Source organism: Oreochromis aureus, linkage group 18 (assembly GCF_013358895.1).
Source record: "Oreochromis aureus strain Israel breed Guangdong linkage group 18, ZZ_aureus, whole genome shotgun sequence".
NCBI classification, from domain to species: domain Eukaryota; kingdom Metazoa; phylum Chordata; class Actinopteri; order Cichliformes; family Cichlidae; genus Oreochromis; species Oreochromis aureus.
In genome coordinates, this window is record NC_052959.1 from 25,692,354 (window position 1) to 25,713,425 (window position 21,072).

A 21,072-nucleotide genomic window follows, 5' to 3' on the forward strand; every position below is an offset into this window, starting at 1 on the left:
ATTGTTTCTGACCTTTAATTTCACATTTATTACACATATTGAACAGAATATTGCACAAAGACACCATCACTGAATGATCAACTTCAGCCAGCACAGAATATGAAAAAATAAATAAATAAATACAACTGTTATGAAACAGACCACAGAGCTGTCACCATGAGAGCTTACAGTACAGGCAGCTCGTCAACCCTCGACTCTGAATTAATAAAAATAATAAAAGCGAATCTTCTCAGGACAGAATGACTCGGTCTTTTTTACCCTCCTGGACAAAATGAAATCACCAAAGAGAAAAAAATGATTACAAACCAAATGGTTTCATTCATATTTGTCCTTTTCTGCTACTGTTTAAGTGTTATGTTCATAAGTTCAGACTTAGCTTGGTTAAAACCTTGAAGCGTAGTCACAACCACATTAACTTTACGATAGTTTAGTTTTGTGAATATTAGAGTTAGTGTGAAAACATGATTTGAAATATATTATTTAACAATTATGTAAACTGGGAAGGAAAACAAAAAACCACAAATTAAAAAAAACAAAACAAAAACAGGATACTAAATAAAATGTTTTCCATCTGCACTAAAATACATGAAGAGCTGCTACTAACTGAAATAAATGCAATTCTGAATATATGTATAACTGCAACACAATTTACAAAAGGACAGGCAGTTAACACCACCCCCTCTAAAGTTGTTCGCTTTAGAAGTGATGTTATAGATCTTAAGTTCCTGTGTACACAGTCAGTAGCTTCGGGCTCTAAAGCGGTTTTAGTGCTTTAAAACACTGTTAACACTGCCTGCAGCCAAGTCAATCCTGAAGGCTTAATGGAGCAGCCCGTTTGAATGGAAAGACTCACTAGTTTGAAACAAACGTAAGCAAACTAGGGGTTCCAAACAGCTACTGCAGTAAAACATGGTCCAGTTACCTTCTTTTTATTTGCGCTTTTCATTAAAATATACAAAACGAATAAACCATTTGTGATGTTATCTGAAACATACCAATCAAGGCATCAGTGTAGCCCTGAGAACCAAAAATACGACTAAGGCTGATTAAGGCTACACTGAATTTCTAAGGCATCATAAAAGGCTCCTTTCGGACAATTAAAATACGTCTGATTGCAGTTTTCTTTAAAAATCAAATACTTCATAGATAGTAAAATACAAAACTTTTGCTTGTGACTAATAAGCTGACTAAGGAAGCAAAGCTGAAAGTACTTCCTAGTTATGTGTCAAACATATTCTCGGTTCTCAAGGTCCTTTTTGATGGCTTTTTTAATGCGGTCGATTTCATCTTCATCTGAGCTGTCATCATCTTTCTTTTCACTGTCCAAATCTTTTCTATCCTTCTCTTTCTTTTCACTTTCCAGATCTTCAGTGGTCTTCTCTGCATGATTTTCTGGTGAGTTGAACTGCAGCTCTTGGTGTATTGAGTTCAGCTCCACCAGACCATCGTGCAGCTGTTGCGCCACCTCCCTGATTTTGGCAGCAAACTCTGATTTTGCCCCTTTCTTGAGTTCTTTGGAGTCTTTGGACACAAAGTAGATATCCATAACTACAAAGAGTCCAGTGAGCACGCCAGTTGCCATACTAGCAATCTGGACCGCTCTGGCTGCGGTGCTACCTGCTACATGGGCAATCTGGACAAAACGCATGATCTCATTGGCATTGATGAGGATCGCCTTTCCTGCCATGGCGCCATCTTCATAGAATCTGCTAGTAAGTGCAGGAAAGTCCTGATTGTATGCACTATTCTTCATCTTGATCAGGTCAAACCTGCGCAGGTTCTCAATACCCTGTTTGATGAACGTCAGGCACTTGTTCAGGTCTTCCATCTTCTCCTGGTAGTCCTGCACGATCTTCTCCACCTTTTTGCGGTCCATGGTGTTGTTGACCTGGTTGGAGATGCCAGCACCTGCTGATGTCAGACCGCCTGCCGCGGCAATGCCCAGTCCCACTGCAGTCACAATCAAGGAAGTTCCCATGGTGACCGGAGCCAGAGCGAGGCCAGCAACAGTGGCGACGCCCCCAACGGCGCTGGTGGAGCCGCCAGTGATTTGAGCGATCTTTGTGTTCTTGCTGAACTTGTCGAGCCCATCGGCGATGGCGTTGAGGTCGATGACATGCTGCCAGAGGCTCTCTGCCCGCTCAGTGAAGAGTTTGTTGAAGACTCTGATGCCCTTCTGCAGCTTCTCAGCGGTCAAAGCAAACGCCCTGAGAAAAGAAATTTGAGTCCTATTATACAAAGTAACTCCATCAAAAAAGGCCATTTTGTCTCATTTACACAACAGAATAAGTGTTAATTAACCAAAATCTTGATATCCAACTGGTGATTTTGAGGCCAGTAGAATATTTTGTTTTTTCGAAACATTGAGAAATCCCAGCAGACCTGCTATCTGGCAAAGATAGCAGGTGACAAGGAATTAACAGCCATGAATTAATGATTAATTAAGAAATCAAAATAAAATCCTACCATCCTTTTAAGAGACACACCACAAACATTTTAATGTGCTTCCTCCCTAAATTGTTTAAATCAAAGTAAGCGATTAAGTAAAAAAGTTTAGGAGAACAGACCCCTTAACCCTCTCAGGCTCAAATTAAGTTTTTGTTGCTAATGCACAAAAGAATACCTGCAGTGGTACTTCTGAGTAAAAAAAACTCGAAATATGTATGTGGGGTAATCAGGTTGTTAGCTTTTAACTGTTGCAAATCTGCAACGCCTGCCTTGAGAGGGTTAAAGACCAAAAACAGCATTTAATGAAACATAAACACCTGTTAAAGCATTTACTTACTTGGCCTCTTCTTTTTCAGTCATGTCTCCATGTTGAGGTGTGTCTTTCCATTCTAAAAAAAAAAAAAAATCATAGAGAATGATTTATCATCATTTTGTGTATCTTACTCCCCCAAATCCCAACAAACCCCAACACAAAAACTGAGAAAAATAAAAGCCAAGGATGTGAAAAAAATCCAAAACATTTCATTTCCAACTTACGTTCCACATTTTCCCACCATTCCATAAGATCAACATCCTGAAAGACATCATTAGGATCCATGTTTGTTATGTTTTCTTTTCAAACAATGTGTGAAGACTGCATTAAAATGTTAAAAACCTACATTACTATCTTCTGCTGAGGCAGGGCCAATACGGTAGTCCTCTAGCTGGTCGAACACAGACCTGTTTTCACCTTCATTCTGAGATAAAAGAAATGGTAAATCATAAAATGACATATCAAAACCACCATATTTATAATAATTACTTTAACAAAAGACCGTGTCTGCAGTGAAACTTAAGTGTGTAGTTGTTTTCAAACGTAGATTACCCGACAGAGCTATATGGTCTTAAAACCTGCTAGATTTTAAGACCATACAGAACACTAAAGCCAGCTAGAATGAAACTTGTTTAATGTTGGATTGAACTCATGAGAGATCAGGGCAGGTAATTACGGCCTGGGTGTGGTACCCAGGGAGCACCCTTGCCTAAACTAGTACTATGATCATCTTCTGTTTGCTGCTTGTGAGAAACGGCAACTTCAGATGCTAGCTGAACCTGATTCTCACAAAATTGTCCAGTCTTTATGCGTGAAAATGGTTTAGAACAGTGAAATGACAAGACACCCCCCCCAAAAAAAGTGCTTGAGGATGAATCACATTATCATGCAACACATTTCCTCTGTTTTATATTTTTTGCGTGTAAAAAGGAGGAAGTTTTGGTGAAAGGGATTCTGGGCATAATGACTTCTTTCTGCTGTTTTTGCAGAAGTTAAAGGACTCAACAAAAGGAAAAGGAAGCAGACAAACAAGTCCGGGCACATTGTAGTCTAATCTCGTCTCATCTTCCATGGTACGGACATGCACAAACACCGTGTGGCCGTTGTGTGTGGGTTTCATGTCAGCAGTGGAAAAACAAAACAAAGAACATGTAGACTACAATAGAGGCTGTTGGGAGATGAGCGTACACCCTAGAGACAAGTTCTGCAAATGACTGTAAGAATGAGGTTGTTTACAGGGTGGAGGAAGGAAGCATTAGGTGACGAAAACAGATGATAGTTTGTCAATTCTGAACCACAATGATTAAACCACCAAAATGCCAATGTAGTGGGCAAATACAGTGAAACATGCTAAGAGGGTGTGTGGGTGTGTGGAAAGGTTAAATAGTTAGTTTTGGTTTTAAAGTTTGATGTGCGAGGGGTGAGAGAAGAAAAGAAGAAAGCAAGCTTCTTGAGTGTTATATTGTCTACCTCTGCTTTGGCTGCTTCTTGTGCACGTCTCTGTACAACTTTAGCCTGAAATAAATAAACACAGACACACAGTTCAATCGTTTGAAAGACCAACCTTATCTGGAAGTCCTGTGATTATAGACATTTAAATTATTTTATTTATTTAATAAGTCATTTTTCTTCAAGAAAAAAAAAAAGCTGAAAAAAGACGCAATGACTTCCTTTTTAGTTTCTTTGGTATTCAGGAGGTTTAGGACTAGGTCAGTGAACTGCTCGAGAAGGCAGGACTTGGAATTTGGGCTATGTAAACTTACCTGCCAAAACAACACAGAAATACAGCTTTGCTTCGAAACAGCGAGAGAAATTGAAGCATAGAAATGAATAAATAAATTCTGACTGCGTAACAGTCAGAATTAGGAGTCCTTGGGTAGTATTATTGTTCTCCTGGCAGACTTTAAAGCTCATGCGAATTTGAAGGCTTGGGGGAAGCCTCACCAACTGATACTGGCAGAGGTCACTGGGTTAGTTGAGAAGCTCCCTGATGGCAAGACAACAGGTTTATATGAGATCTGCCTCCAGACGCTAAAGGCTCTGGAAACTGTTGGGCCATCTTGGTTGACGTGCTTCTTTAATGTTCTGTCAGAGTGGGATGATGGTTTTCAAAAAGGGGTCTGCTCCAATTATTGGGGAATCACTGCTCAGCCAACCTAGGAAAGTTTATTCCAGGATGCTGCAAAGGCTAATTGTCAAACCTTGGATTTAGGAGGAGGAATGCTCATTCTGTCCTGGACATGGAAAAGTAGATCAGATCTTCATTCTTGGGGGACTTCTAGAGGGATCGTGGGAGTTTGACTTTCAGTCTACATGTGTTTTGTAGACATGGAGAAAGTTTACAACTTGGTTCTTCGGGGGAACCTGTGGAATACTTGGCAGTATGTGGGTCCAGGTCTGTTGTTACAGGCCATCAGATGCTCATGAGAGCTGAAAACTGAGAACTGTCAGTCCTTGCCACAAAGTCAAGCATATTTTCAGAACGTGTTGGCCTCCACCAGGCTTGCCCCTAGCCTCTGATTCTGATTTAGATTTTCATCAAACAGACATTCACTTAAACATTTAATTAGCACAGAATAAATGGAGTGGCGTCAGGTTAGATCAGTCTGCTTAAATTCTGGTTTCTCCAGCTCAGCCTCAAGCTGAAACAGCTCCACAAAGGTACAGATCCATTTTCGTGGGGAAAAAAAAAAAAAAAAAAACATATCTGCATCTCACTGTTTTTATGAGATTGTTGGGGAATGCTTTGGTTGTGTTGATTAGACCAACATGACCTTGTCCACATGGCAAGAGACCTGATTGTACATTTTGCATGTTTGAATGTTACCTTTACACCAGGCACGAACGGGTTGTGCTTCTTTTTTATCTTGACTTTGATCTAAAAGAAAAGAAAACAAAACAAAACAAAAAGAAACAGATGATACTATTAGTGTAAATGTGAAATACTGAAATACTCCTGCAGTAAAATGAATAAACGTTCACGATGATCGCATGCCAACTTGAAACAAAAAGCTGTTAATAAAGAGAAGGAAAGTAGCTTAAACACCTCTGTTTTTTCCTTGCTCACGTCTTCATTCTTTTCCTCTTTAGATGCAGATTCCTCATCTTCATTCAGCCCTTCATCATCAGATGCAGCCTGAAGCAAATAACAAAAACACCACAATAAAAAGATCAACGTGAGAATGAAAAAAAATTACCATCTCGTCCTGGTAATGAATGTTAAATCTAATAATAGTCAAGGTTCACAAATACGCTTCTAACAGTAATGCGCTCACAAAAAAATATATTTGTGTCACATTTAGGTGCCACAAGGAGCAAAACTTTAATAAAGATGAGGTATGGAAATTAAGCCACCAAAACAACCTTTAACATGGTAAATATAGATAAATGAAAATAAATAAATGAATAAAATTGTCATGGTCCCTGTGCCTCGCCGGCTGACTCTGTGTTTGGCAACATGTTTTGTGTATTTTCCTTTGTGCTCCCTCTCTCTCCTCTGCCGGGGCGGTGCTAATTACGGGCTCCCGCCCCTGGCCCACACACCTGTGCTCACCGTTACACCTGCAGCCGATCCCAGCTGATTGGAGCACTGTTTATGATGGTGGACTTGTGTCATCCTTCGCTGGATGGTTGAGCCATCAGCATCAGTCCCTCTGAATCTGAATCTGTGAGTTTGAGATTATTCCTAACCTGGACTTCTTTCTGTGTGTGCATATAGATCTGCCCTGGAACCGAGCGAGTGTGTGCGTGTTTGGAACTTACTGAGGAGGAGAGCGTGTATAGGATTAATCCCCGTTTCCCCCTGGACCCTTTCCCCTGCATGTATGTGTGTATATATATATTTTCTCACCTGGTGTCTCACTGTAAATAAACACACTTTCTCTTTTGCCAAGGATTCCTGGTCTGCGCGTGAGTCCGTTTCAAACATTGTGACAAAAATAAAGATATTTATTAAACTCTCTAGGGCTACGTCCACACGTACACGGGTATTTTTGAAAACTGAGATTTTCCGTTTTCGTTTTAAAAAAATAATCCCGTCCACATGTAAACGCAGAAATGAAGGAAAACGCTGCTAGGAACATGCCAAAGCAACAGGTGGCGATATAGTCCTAACCGTGTAGAAATGTTGGCCAATCAGAAGTCTAGAAGCCTCGGTAGGAAATAGTAAATAAAGATGGGGCATAGAAGCAGAACCGAGTGGTATGTGTGGAAGAGGGACAATAACTGTGTGTGTATATGTAAGCATTTAAACACCGCAGAGAGTACAATTAACAGTATTGTAGAAATTCATTTCACCGAAACAAAACGTGGCGCACAGCGTGACGTCAAAAAAGGCGCACACCTTTGACGATGCGTTTCTCCGTTTTCCTCGTCCACACGTAAATGCAAAACGGAGTTTTCAAAAATATCCACCCTGGCAGGCGTTTTAGAAATCTCCGTTTTCAGTGACCGAAAACGCCGTTTACGTGTGGATTTAAAGGTGCAAACGCATAGAAAAATCTGCGTTTTCAAAAATACCCGGGTACGTGTGGACATAGTCTAGGTCTAAATGTAAGTGTGAAGGGATGTCTGTCTCTCTCATTTTGCTTGTGACAGACAAGCAAAATAAAATTGATGGATGGAGATATTTTTAAATGTAATTAGCACAAAAAAACAAATTTGGTCAGCTGGGAGGGAAAAAAATGCATATGACCCCCCCCACACACACACACACACACACACACACACACACACACACACACACACACACACAACAAACCGGTTTCTACAGGTTGCATGTTTGAATGTTACCTTGATCCGAGACATGAATGGGTTGTGTTTCTTTGGTTTCTTGACTTTGTTCTAAAAAGAAACAAAAAAAACAACAAAGTCTGAAAGTCGAACACTGAACTGTTTCTTTTGCAGTGACTGAAATCACTTGATTATCAACTTATTTAAATCAAAAGCTGTTAATGAACAGAAAGCTTTTAGCTGTAAGACCTCTGTTCTTTCCATGTCCTCCACTTCATTATTTTTCTCTTCATCTTCTTTAAGTCCTTCATCATCAGATGCAGCCTGCAGTAAATAACATTTAACATATTTGACCAATCACAAACGCACACACTGTATCAGTAATATGCTCACTTTGTTGAAGGGATTCTATATATTGTGGAAACGTTTTTCCAAATACATTTATGTGCACTGAGACTTAAACTTCTGATAAAGTAGGGCTAAATTATTATGAAATGTCATCAAAAGCACATTAAGTTTTGTTTTAGTTAGTCACAACCCCATAGCTTTGCGTGCCATTGATTTAACTAGCACAGTGTAAATGGGTGGATGAACTTTTCATGACGGTCACATGTAGCATGACGTCAGGTTGAATTCTGGTTCCTCCAGTTCAGTGACATGCTGAAACAGCTCCACAATGATACAGATTCAGTCTCTTGGGGAAAAACATTTGCTTCTCATTATTTTTATGAGATTAAAGATTTTTTTCTGTTTTGTGTCCACATGGGAAACCTGTTTGTACAAGTCGCATGTTTGCGTGTTACCTTGGCCCAATGCATGAATGGGTTGTTTCTCTTTGTTTTCTTGTCTTTAGTCTAAAAAACAAACAAACACAACAACAACAAAAAAACCCAAAACAAAAAAAGAAATAATTAGTTTGAAGATCAAATATTTTTTCCTTTTCTCCTACAAAAAAATAAACAATGAGGCATTATTTTTATTTCTTAAAACACGAGGGGAAAAATGTTAATATCAAATCAACAGTTGGATTTTAACACAACAATACAAGGAAGTTATGTTCAAGACCTCGGTTTTTCCCTTGCCCTCCTCTTCATTCTTTTCATCTTTGGGTGCAGACTCGTCATCAACTTTGAGCACTTCATCATCAGATCCATCCTGAAGTAAATAATAAAAACACCATAACGCAAGGTGAACACAATGAAATAAATAGACTTAGCATCCTGGTAATGAACAATGTAAAATCTAACATTAGTCCAGTTGATGAAGGCCATCAGTTACCTTGTCTGCAGAACGTAAGTGGGCCATAAATGGATTGTGACGCTTGCGTTTTTCCACTTTAGCCTGTGAAAAAAAAAGAAGTATCATGTTCTGTTCCATTCTCTTTGAAGATGATCCCACACTGCTATAATAATGTTGAAGCTGCTGATTTCTCTGGTTTTTGGCCCAACACTATGAAACAAACTTCCTCTTACTATTAAATAAGTACAATCACTTCTCTATTTTCAAAAATGTTTAAAAACCCATCTGTATAGACCAACTTCTGTATTACATTTTATAATGTCTTCTTCAGTTTTCACATTTTTTTTGTTCTTTTTCACTCACTTTATTTATTTTGGAATGTTTTAATATTGCTGTTGTTATAAATTCTGTCACATAATTTGTTGTAGGTAGAAAGGTGAACCAGAAATTAAGTTACTTTTATTATCTTTGATAAGGATTGATATGACACCACATGGCACGCAACAGTATGAGTTTACCATGCATCTGAAGGGAAAACAAACACACAACACTGTAGTGAAGGGGTTAAAGCTCCATGCGAGCAGTAAAAACCACGAGGTGTCACATGTACACATTTGCATGTGTGGCTATGACATGAAACACTCGATAAGGAGGAAGCAAGAACTAGAAAAGTTAGATCCTGGCAGGATTAGCTGCCACAAATACTTCATGTTTGTTTTCACCTGATGTAAAAGCACAGAAATGTTCATACCACACTGGATTTACAAAAAAAAAAAAAAAAAAAAAAGGCTAACCATTTAAATATATACGCTCGTCATTCTATTTAGATCAGTTCATCTATATTAGATATTTATTATTTTGTTCAATATAATGGCTCAATATGCAGATAGTGTATGAGCAAAGTCAGAGAACCTATGCCCAGAAAAAGAAAAGCCAAAATATGGGATATGCAGCGGGTCTAGTCTGACCCACAATAATGAAAAGACAAACTTACAGTTTTACCCTCTGGAGAGTTCTTCTCATCATCGCCGTCTTTGGCTACAGCAGATTCATCTTCTTTTATGCCCTCTTCACCTGATGGGCTCTGCAGCAAATGAATTACATTTTTTTTTTGTACTGGGCAGGAATTTACTGGAATAACAGATGATGATGTTATGAACTAGGTTAGTCAAACATTCGATCAGTTATATCTGATCCCAGATGTTTGCTCATGTGCCAAAATGAACATTAAGGAGAAACTTCAGTTCTTCAGAAGAATAAAGACATTTCTGACTAATTTTATGTACGTTTTTAATTTTTTTTTTTTTGCAGCTGCACTCAAAAAGAATCTTCCCTCATAGTCAGCTGCTGATAATCAATAATCAATACTTGTCTAAAATAACATTAAACCCTTTTTTAGAGTCTACTCGCTGTACTGTATGAATAAATGTTAATACCTGTTGGTTCTTCAGCTTTTGTCGACTGTGTCTAATTATTCTGTTCAACTCCTGAAATTAAACCACAACATTTTTCTAAACGATAAGGGTTTAAAGTGCTTTAACACACATCATCTTCAAACTTATGCAGACAGAAACTATTCCCTAAACTCAGGGAGCTCACCTCTTCTGATGGTCGGGCAGGAACTGCAGGAGGCTTTGCAGGTTTTTCTTTCTTCTCTCTGGAGGTCATGTCTTTGCCTTCCTGTACAGGACAAAAATAAAACACTTGTTCCAAAGCTGAAACTGAATGTGAAAGACCCAGGTAACCCCAAATAGTGACTTCTCATTTATACAACAGTGGATTTTACAGATTTTGATTCTTTTATAGCCATTAAAATGATCTAATCTATGTTCTAACAGCCACCCTCAAACGTAACAAAACTTTGGACAAGTAACGTAAAACCTGAGAAATGCAAACCGTACATTATTATCCTCAGTTCTTCTTGGTTTTACTTTGTCATGTGAGGACGTTACCTTCTCCTGCACAACGAAATCACATCAACAAAGAGAGCAGAAGTTAGAATATTCCAACAAAGGCCACACGTCACACAAAGAGGCAGCTGTGTTTGACTGCATGTGAACCTCCTGAGTTGGTCTGGATGGGACCAGGATAGCTGCACTCCTTTCCCTTCTTTCGTACTGGTTCATGTTACTTTTGACCTGACAAGGACACACACACACACACACACACACACACACACACACACACACATAGTGTAACTGAATGCACCAGTGCAGGAGGACAGGGAGGTTTGATAAGAGGAAGCCATGCAGTGAGGAGGAGGAGGAAGTGGTGAAAGGTACAGAATAAGAACTGTGAGGAGAGAGGATATTTTGAGTGTGTGTGTGTGTGTGTGTGTGTGTGTGTGTGTACGTACCATGTTTACATATCTTTGTGGGGACCAAAAATTGGAATGTTACTATACTTGTGGGGACCAGCAGCCCTTATGGGAACAAAATGCCTGTCCCCGTGAGTTGAAATTATTTTTGAAACTCAGAATGTGGTTTTAGTGTCAGTTATATTAGGGTCAGGGTATTAATTAGGCTATGGTTAAGTTTAGACTAACGGTAAGGGTTAGGCATTCATTTTTGATGGTTAGGGTAAGCGGCTAGGGAAAGCATTATGTCAATTAGATGACCCCACAAAGATATGAAAACACAACTCTCATTGTGTGTGTGTACACTTTTCTTCCACTTGTTTGTCATTCTCCTTTATAAGATTTAAGCTGACACCTGGTTTCAGTGATGAGCTGTATTTGGATGTGAGTGAGAAAACAGCTAAGTGAGCCACTTGTTCCTATTATAGTAAATCTTCATCATTTAGATCTCCATATTAAAAGTTGGTGGCACCGTAATGGCCCAAGGTTTCAGGTAGTAAGCACTGGCATTCCTGGTTTGGTTGTGTTTTAGTCCTTTTTTTAAATGATCTTTTGAGGGGGACTTTTAAGTTTTTATTGAGACAGGATAGAGAAGAGAGGACAGATAATAACTGGAGAGAGGGCAGGGAGAAGACACCCAGTAAATGGTCTGTGAAGGTTCTCAGTCATCCAGGTCATCGTAGTCAAAGGAGTTTGCAAAGAAAAGCGTCTGGACTTCTTTAAGTTGCTTGAAGACGTTTCACCTCTCAACCGAGAAGCTTCTTCAGTTCTAAGGTCAAATGGCCGAGAGTCCCAGATTTAAACCCAGTGGGAGTATCCCCAAAGAGGGACAAAGGACCCCTGGTGATCCTCTAATCACATGAGCCAAGGTGTGAAAGCGGGTGTGGGACCTAATCAGCCAGAGTTTCGGGTGAGCTCATTGTGAAACCTGGCCCCACTTTGTCCTGTGAATTCCTGAGGTCAGATGGCCCAGGATGTGAGTGGGCGTTAAGGCGTCTGGGGAGGGAAGATGGTCGCTCACAGTGGACATAGATGACCTCGGTGGTTTACGACACCAACTGTCTGCCATCTATAATCCAGTTTTGAGTTCCCTCCCCAGACGCCTTAACGCCCACTCACATCCTGGGCCATCTGACCTCAGGAATTCACAGGACAAAGTGGGGCCAGGTTTCACAATGAGCTCACCCAAAACTCTGGCTGATTAGGTCCCACACCCGCTTTCACACCTTGGCGCATGTGATTAGAGGATCACCAGGGGTCCTTTGTCCCTCCTTGGGGATACTCCCACTGGGTTTAAATCTGGGACTCTCGCCATTTGACCTTAGAACTGAAGAAGCTTCTCGGATGAGAGGTGAAACGTCTTCAAGCAACTGAAAGAAGTCCAGACGCTTTTCTTTGCAAGCTCCTTTGACCACCCAGTAAATGGCCTCAGGGAAATAGCTTTATGGCATATGAGTTGCCTCCTCAACCCAGGGAACTACACCAGCCTCCTTTATTATCCCATTCCTTTTTCTAGTGGGTGAGTTTGTGAATGAAGACACAATAACTGACAAAAAAGGTTTGTGAACGCCGAGTGTACGAGACAGTCTGATTACAGATATTCAAGAAGTTTTGTCTCAGCAACATTTAATTTAAAGACTTAATGCAGGAAGATCTCAACAAGCCCCGACAGGACAAATGAAGCAGGACTGCAGACAAAGCCATGGGAAAAACAAAAAAGCACTTCACTCGTTCCCAAATTTACATCAATGGTGGTGAAACAAAACCCACCTCCTGACTGAATCAACAGGAAGCAGCAAGCTTCCTACTAAATAAGGCTTCCCCTCAGTGTCTGTCAAACGTGTCTTGAATTAAATAACCAGAGAAATGTCAAAAAACATACTTTACACAGGGAAAGGTATCTATCCCAGTACCTGCTTCTGGCCTGATGACTTCTCGTTGTTGACAGTTGGATCTTCTTCATCTAAGCCCGCCTGCTTTTCATTCTGTACAGAACAGACAGGAATCAACGGATGAACACAGCTGTACAATCCTGACATATTTATTCCCCTCGAGGGATAATCAAGAGCATCCTTACCTTGTTTGCAAATCGAAACGGATTCAGCTTTGTCATTGCCCCAGCCAGTTTATTCTGAATATGAGGTAGGGTAAAAATAAAAAAATAAATAAATCAGATGTTAAATGCATAATAAAAACAGGGGAAACATGAACACAAACCTGTTTGTGAGTGGATTCGTTATCTCCGTGGTCGCTTGTCTCCTCATCATCACTGTTGGAGCTCTTCTCCTGTAGATGATGCCAATTTTGATCGAGTTAATGTCACAGTAACCAACTTTTCAAAATCTCAGGTTTAAGGATCCTTTAAAGAGAGCTGAGATTCAGTTTGGAGAAACAACCAACCTGCTTGGTTTTGGGCTTCTCTGTGGTAGAAACAGTCTCCTGTGAGTCTCTCGAGGGGTCAGTCTTTTCCTTATCCTGGTCACATATAAAGTATATCACAAACCAGAAAGCATAACCACAAGTGTACCAGGTGTACCAGGCAGGTAGAGGACGTGATATTACTGAGTGAGGAAATAACCTGCGACGAGGAGGTGAAGGGATTCCTCAAGATCTTTGCAACGCCACCCTGACAGAATTCAGAGCAGTTAAGGTTAGAAACTGATAGTATCTCCTGTATATTGTAACAATAACCTTATCACTTACTTTTGAAGACTTCTTCACAGCACTGTCATTACCAGCAAGGGGTTCATCATCAACAGACAAATCATCCTTAACAAAAGGGAAAGGTCATCGTCAGATTAACAAACAAGATTAAAAGACTCAATGAATCTGGCACCATTTTAATTAAACAATAAGACTGCTTAAGACAGCTCAGACTTTAGGTTACTGTTAGTGAGAAAATTCTGCAATTAAAGGCATCTGGGCAAAGACACGCCTATAATTAACATGCAGGACATGTTTGTGAAGTGAAACATGTCTGACATAAAAACAGCCAGAAATATTTGGGGGTTGATTATAAATACTCTTAAGCCTTACTGGTGTGACAATAAGACAATTCAATTTTATTTATACAGCGCCAAATCACAACAACAGTTGCCTCAAGGTGCTTTAAATTGTAAGGTAGACCCTACAATAATACATACAGAGAAAAACCCAACAATTATATGACCTGCTATGAGTAAGTAAGTAAGTAAACTTTATTTATTAAGCGCTTTTCGCAGATAGACAATCACAAAGCGCTGTACATAAATATTAAGATAAACAATAAAAATCAATAGACAATGTACACAATATAAAAGATCAAATGTAAATAATGTAAAAAATATAAAATATGAAGAGATCAACAAAAGGCTTGTTTAAACAGAAAAGTTTTTAACTGTTTTTTAAAACAATCCACAGAGTCAAGCAGACGTAACTGTAGTGGTAAATTGTTCCACAGCCTTGGTGCAACAGACTGAAAGGCTCTGTCCCCTTTTGTCTTCAGTCGTGTACGGGGAACAACTAAGAGACTTTGAGTCTGTGAGCGGAGATGACGAGCAGCAGTGTATTTTATAAGAAGCTTGGATAAATAATCGGGGGCCTGGCCATTTAGTGCTCTATATGTTAAAACAAGAATTTTAAAGCGAATTCTAAACTCTATTGGGAGCCAATGTAAAGAATATAAGATGGGAGTGATGTGAACACGTTTGGTAGAACGAGTTAATAGTCTGGCTGCTGCGTTTTGGACTTTGGTGACAGTGTGAAGGAAAAACTCCCTTTTAACAGGAAGAAACCTCCAGGAGAACCAGGGAGGGGCGGCCATCTGCCACAACCGGCTGTGGAAGACGCCTGTGTCACCTTATTTAACAGAAACTGAGGGATTTTTCTGTGATTTTTGACCATTTGATGAACAAAAAGTGTAAAATCTGTTTAATTCTTTTTAACCATCTACGTTTTATTTCAGGCTTAGAAACCTTTGTTTTACTGGCTACTTAATCATTTTACCTGAGACTGAGATTTGGCACCTTTTTTTCTGAACATGCCAGTGAAGATTCCTCCTTTCTCCTGAAAGAAAAAAAAAATAGCATGAAGCCAGCATTTAATGAGACATAGTTATTTATACTGGTCATTGTTTGTTACAGATGGTAGTGAACATTAAAAAAAAACAAGTAAACAAACAAAAAACAGGAGAAAAACAACTCACTTTTGCGTGGTTCTCAGAGAGATTGTCATTGCTGCCAGAGAGATCATTCGGTGCAGACAAATCCTCCTGAAGGTGAGAAAAAAATGTTAATAAACTTTATCAATAATAACACTCATAACAATCCAGAAAACAGACTGCAACAATGTTGTTAATCTCTTACCTGAGATTGTCCTCTCGCTCCATAAGGCTTTGGGGATTTTTTAAACATACCGCTGAACATCCCACTGGTCTCCTAAAGAAAAAATAAAATCACATTCAAATTGGTGTTTAGCAAGGATTTCACCCTGTGCGTTACCTTCGCTTCGCTTCTTGTAGTGTGAAAGCTGACTTTAAAACTGGTCGCTGCTTTTTAAAACCTCACCTTAGTGTTGCTGTTTATAGACAGGTTGTCGTTGCTGCCTGAGATCTTACTGGGTGCGGACAAATCCTTCTAACAAGAGAAACAAAAGCATTTGACCACTTAATATTTATTTCAACACAGGTGAAAGTAAGAGGAGTGAGCTGTACATCAAATTACTGAGATGCATTTTGGAGTCCTTTAATAAAAAAAAAAATCCCACTTATCATCCCCCCTGACTCGCAAAAGTAACAAAAAGAGACATGCAAAGATGTTTTTTGTCTACATAAAGCACTTTTTATGCAGTTTTAAATGAATAAAATAAGTTTCTTTGTTTAAACTGGTGCATCCGTCAGATGGACAAGCAGGGTTCAGTGTTTTGTTCATTTGCCAGCACTTTTCCAGATAGCTGATGCATGCAGTTTCCCCCCCTCTCATACAAACACACACAAAAACAAAACCTGTCCACTCAGGCACACAGCTACTGTAGCTCAAAACTAGACAAGATTTGCATGCATTTGTGGTATAACGCATGTAATCCATCTGATTTAGTGCACAATCTGAGATTTCAATTTCCAGCAAATCTGTATATAATTGTATTGATATTTTTTTCATTAATACCTTTTAAAAAATATTTTAAACATAATAATAATGATAAGAAGAAAAAGATGTACAGCACTCTAAAGTTGTTACCTGTGGCTGATCCTCTTTGGCAGATTTGGTTGTCTTTTTAGGCATTCCTTTAAAAAATCCTTTCTTCTGAAAAATTATCAATAAAACGCTGATTTATGTTCTTTAAATGGTAACAGCCAGGTTCAATTTAACTTTAACTGACGGATAATCAAAGCAAACTGGATGATCAAAACACTTCGTGCTCACCTTGGTGTTGTCAGACAGACTGTCATTGCTCTTTGACAGCTCACCGTTGACTGATAAATTGTCCTGTGATGTCAACATAAAATATTAACTCTTTTTTTTTTTTTTTTTTTTTCATAGTTTATAGTTTTATAACACAGATTTATAATACTGTCATCTTACTGCCCAGGGACATCATCAGCATCATTACAACAATAAATATTCAAGTTTTTAAAAAAAACAGAAGCATTTAACTATTTAAGTGAATATCCAATTAATGAATAATACGATTCATTAATTGGAAATACAAGTGTGTAATTATAAAATGTAAACCGGCTTTAAATTGAATTACAACAAATTTAATTTGACTTGTCAATTAATTACTGAAGATTAAAGTTAATTAAATCGATGCAACTTGTTGAAAGTCAGCCCTCGATCCAAGCTTTTGTAAACAAAACAAAATAAATAAATAAATAAGTGAATCAATAATAATTTTTAAAAAGTGAATTTAAGCCGCAACATTACCTGTGCAGATGGTTCTGTAGACTTGGAGGATTTTTTGAATATCCCACCGAATAATGGGGGTTTTTGCTGATTGAAAAGAAGAGGAGACATTCTTTACTATAAAACTACATCACTGATCACAACTCTGCTCAAAACTGAAAAGATACATACAAATTTTAAGGATCTCACTCCAATCTCATGTTTGAATTTAAAATCTAGACTTTAAGCTGATTTCATGTCTGGACTTGGAAAATTTGATGAGTGTACCACTTTGTTTAATACGTTTATGTAAACTTAAAATCCTTTTTTTTAATTTTTGCATTTAAAGGCGCAATGGAATTAATCTAGATTAGAATTACTTGTTCAGAGCATCACAGCATTAAAGAAAATAACAAATGAATAATAAAAAAAAAAATCTTTCCTTTAAAGTAAATGGAAAAAAAATGATGCAAGCAGTACATTTCATAGAGAAAATGACCCACAAAAGAAGAAATATGGAAAAAATTTTGAGAAAATGTTCCATTATTAAGTGTTATTAAGTGTATTAACATGTACACATGTTAGCATGTAAAAGACTAGTACATGAATGTACTACAACTATGTCTTGACCAATTGTGGGAACATGCGCAGCCCAATAAGGCAAATGTGCATTATTTTACACAATGAAACACTGGAGTCAAATATAGTGCTGGATATGAGCCCAGTACATGTAATTTGATGTTCTGGTTGAAGAAAACAGCAGGCCTGGAAATAATCCCTTTATATGCTGTTGTCAACAAAAGATTAAAATCATTAACACAAGGATCCTAATGATTTGAGCTCAAAGGCTCACTTAGTTTACTCTTTTGTGTCAGAGAAGACAAATAGTATGTTTGTTCATTATTGTGAATGTAATCTTTGTAGGTTAGTTTGGCCAAGGTCCTATTGGGCAAGTCATGCTGTCTTGGTGACACATTCAGTCAGTTATTTATTCCACTAGAGGCAGGATATGGTTCCAAGGTCAGCTGGTATAAGAGACTGGCTTTTTTGGGCATGATGCAGGATCAGGTATCATACAAGTGCCACCTTTTGTGATAGTCAGTCATAGATTTCTACTTTTCTGCGATTCTTTAAGTTAAACATCCCTAGTTTAGTGAATGGTGCATACTCACAGGAGTAGTTTGGAGGACATTTAAATCAACTTCTAAGCATTTGTAGGGGTATTGAAAGACAATTAGATAGAATAGTATCACAATATTTTGCATGGCGGTATGCTATCGATGCAAGGACATCAAACATTGATATTTTATTCAACAATAGATTGTATGCAATTGCCAACTTGACCCCGTTCAATTGCAGACTGATAGCAGATGGCAAGGCTTTAGTGACAGTGTTGGTATGCTTGACAATCTCTCATATTTTTCTAAAAAAGTGGCAAAACTTATTGAATTGATAAAAAAAATAAAATAATCATACTGTGAGATTTGACCAACCTAAGCAGATTTGCTTTTACCTCTACTCGCTGATTTTTATGAGTTTTAAAAGTCCTAGCGGACAAACCTGAACAGTATAGAAGTTTATTTACAACAGTGAAAGGCAGAAGCTAATGAGGGGTCCAGTGGTTTATTTTCGATCACCCGACTAAAGTCACAAACGCTCAAAAATAAACCCTCAACGTAACCTCGCAGGCGTTACCTTGAGGTCTGTGCACGCTGAAGAGCCAACGTGCAACTCTTCGCATACTTATGCGTGTGTTTGCAGCCGCACAGTTTGCGGTACAGTCAGTAAGTGTTGAACATGCTTACTGACTGACTTCAGGAAGGAAAAAAACAACCCTCGACACAGTAAAGTTGTACTCACAGAGACAGCTCCTCCATCACACTCCAGGTCCAAATCAAAGTTATCGTACCGCTCCTGTAACAGACAGCAGGTTACCTGCTTACTGTCATCAACGTTATGTTTTTATAAAGGCGTTCACCAGAACAGCCGAAATGGCCACCGTCCGGCTGTGCCACATTAACGTACCATTACAGAGAAGTGCCGTGTCTCCGTTACGGTGAACTTATCCCGTTTGTTCGCAGAGGTTAATGGATATGAATATAAAAGTCCCTCAGAAGGACTTTGTGTCCTCTACTTGTTGATACTGTGGGTTGTTTTCACTCAGTGAGCCGCGCAGACCGGGATCCTCCCTCCCTTCTCGAAAAAAAAAAAAAAAAAGAAACCGGCTGGAGATACTTCCCACACATCTGGGTTATCCCTTGAAACTGGCGGAGCTTGTCTTTTTCACCTGTACCCTGTGGTCCAGGTGAGGGTGTGTTTTTATCTCACGTGGGAGTGGTCAACCCGATACTGCTGCGTTCAGGAGCAGTTCGGAAATCCCCTTTGCAGCCTTATAAAAAGCCAACTGCAGAGGAACACCAGCAGGGTGTGTACTGTCCCTTTTGTCTCTCAAATAATTGTAAAAATTGATCTAAGTGCCAAAAATAAAATCATACATTAAATTACCAACAGAGGCAGGCACGCTTACTACATTTTTGAACGTTTTTCTTGATTAATATTTGATATTTAAAGCTACTTTGAACAATGATTGTGTATATTTACAAAAAAATCTTACATAATCAAAATCTCAATTTACACAGGTGACATTTAGAGAAAACCCTCTGAAAACAGAATATATCTGTGTGGAAAACCATTAATATTTAATTATCCTTTGAAGAGGTCAAAAGGAGTACAAAAATTAATCAAAATAGCCAGAGCTCTCTGCCAGAAATTTAATCAAATTCTGATTAAATAAAATCTGTTTTAATGGGCAAATCAACAATCAAATAATCAGCAATTAAAAGCAAAACAAACTAACAAAACATATCAACTGCTGTTTTTCTAACACTCAAAGAGCCATCAAGAAAAAAAGAGTTTCAGATTTATTTTATTTTTCCTTTTAGACTTTCTTGTTCATCTTGAACAGAACTTAAACATTTGATAACATTTAAAGCTTAATTTTTAATAAACCTTGCTTGTTACATGTGTCAGTTTCTCCATGTAAATCAAAAGTAGGGGTCAGCATAGAGCATAAAGTTTTCAGTTCTTGGTTTTTTTTTTTGTGTGGTTTTTTAACAAAGATTTATTGCACATTTGATGCCAAAAGGAAAACATCCCTGATGGTCTTTGGGTAGTGTTGTGATTTACTACAAACTATCTGAACTCCTGAAGTTTAGTTTGTAACAAACAGAGAATTACTCTCTCCAGGAGAGAAAGTAGAGCTTTCCCTCTCCATCACTGCAAACCAGCTCAGTGGGTCTTAGTGGATTCACCTCTAAAATCAGAACAGGACCTCTACACACAAACATGCCCACCTACAGGAAGAAAAAAAAAAGACAGAGTCTTCAAGTCCTTCAAGAAAAATTATAAAATTTGGAAATTAAACTCAGAAACAGGAGTTTTCTACATGATGACCAACATGGATAAAGTGACGGGTCATGCATTGTACATTCAGATTATTTTACAATATAAAGCCTGGACTCCTATAACTTTACTGCTCCCCTTTGAAAAACCCAGAAACTACTGTAATGGCCGTCAAACCAGATCTTCATTCATATATAATGAAATGTCAAAATTTGTCATTGGTACAGGGGAGGTCGTCAAATGTACACTGTAAAAAAAAAAAAAAAAAAACGTTGCGAAAACTTAAAAACTCAAGGCAACCCACTGCATTTACGTTTTTAGGTTCTGATGGATAACTTATAATTTTAAGTTTAGGAGAAAAGTTGCTTCAGCTAATGTTTTTGTGTTTACAAAATTAATAATTTTGCTTTTTCTTAACCCATATTTTATTGATTTTGCAATGTATTTCCTAAAGTTTACACAAGGTATTAGTTTTAGTTTTAGCAACGTATTTCCTAAAGTTTACACAAGGTATTAGTTTTAGCAACATATTTCCTAAAGTTTACACAACATATTTTTTTTTGTTTTGCCAATTTCCTAAAGTTTAGAAAAAGTATCTTTTATAGTTTTCTTGAGGTGCTCCCTGTTGTAGCAATGAATGTTTACACAGTTGATTTTCAAGTAACTTTGTGTTCAAACACAACTGCACCATTGACAATGTTGACTTTTGAGATCAGCCATTTTTA

General features: G+C 38.3%; 1 protein-coding gene across 3 annotated transcripts; it reads right to left on the reverse strand.

The window, feature by feature from the left end:
* On the reverse strand, window positions 1–19,260 carry LOC116326908. Of its 3 annotated transcripts, XM_039601739.1 has the most exons (32): window positions 18,971–19,259; window positions 18,806–18,859; window positions 16,988–17,053; window positions 16,487–16,549; window positions 16,301–16,366; window positions 15,632–15,700; window positions 15,431–15,502; window positions 15,271–15,336; window positions 15,072–15,131; window positions 13,791–13,856; window positions 13,666–13,713; window positions 13,488–13,562; window positions 13,305–13,373; window positions 13,165–13,218; window positions 13,001–13,072; window positions 10,792–10,869; window positions 10,633–10,689; window positions 10,331–10,411; window positions 10,168–10,218; window positions 9,726–9,815; window positions 8,771–8,833; window positions 8,558–8,647; window positions 8,296–8,346; window positions 7,742–7,816; window positions 7,553–7,603; window positions 5,808–5,897; window positions 5,589–5,639; window positions 4,232–4,276; window positions 3,108–3,185; window positions 2,986–3,022; window positions 2,786–2,837; window positions 1–2,207 (listed from the first exon to the last, which is right to left on the reverse strand). In XM_039601739.1, the coding sequence occupies exons 1-32, from the start codon at window positions 18,971–18,973 to the stop codon at window positions 1,226–1,228; spliced, it is 2,925 nt and encodes a 974-aa protein (XP_039457673.1). In that variant the 5' UTR covers window positions 18,974–19,259; the 3' UTR covers window positions 1–1,225. The 3 variants fall into 3 exon arrangements, with proteins under 3 accessions (XP_039457673.1, XP_039457674.1, XP_039457675.1); XM_039601740.1 differs by lacking the exon at window positions 10,168–10,218 and having other exon boundaries at window positions 18,971–19,260; XM_039601741.1 differs by lacking the exon at window positions 10,792–10,869.
* Window positions 19,261–21,072: the final 1,812 nt, after the last annotated feature.

Excerpts from the sequence above, each read along its gene's own strand:
- LOC116326908 (XM_039601739.1), bottom strand. Across the intron at positions 13,857-15,071 it reads GTGCCAAATCTCAGTCTCAG|GATGATTTGTCTGTTGATGA; the intron begins GTAAAATGATTA and ends CCTTTTGTTAAG. Across the intron at positions 10,690-10,791 it reads CATCCAGACCAACTCAGGAG|GAGAAGGTAACGTCCTCACA; the intron begins GTTCACATGCAG and ends TTCGTTGTGCAG.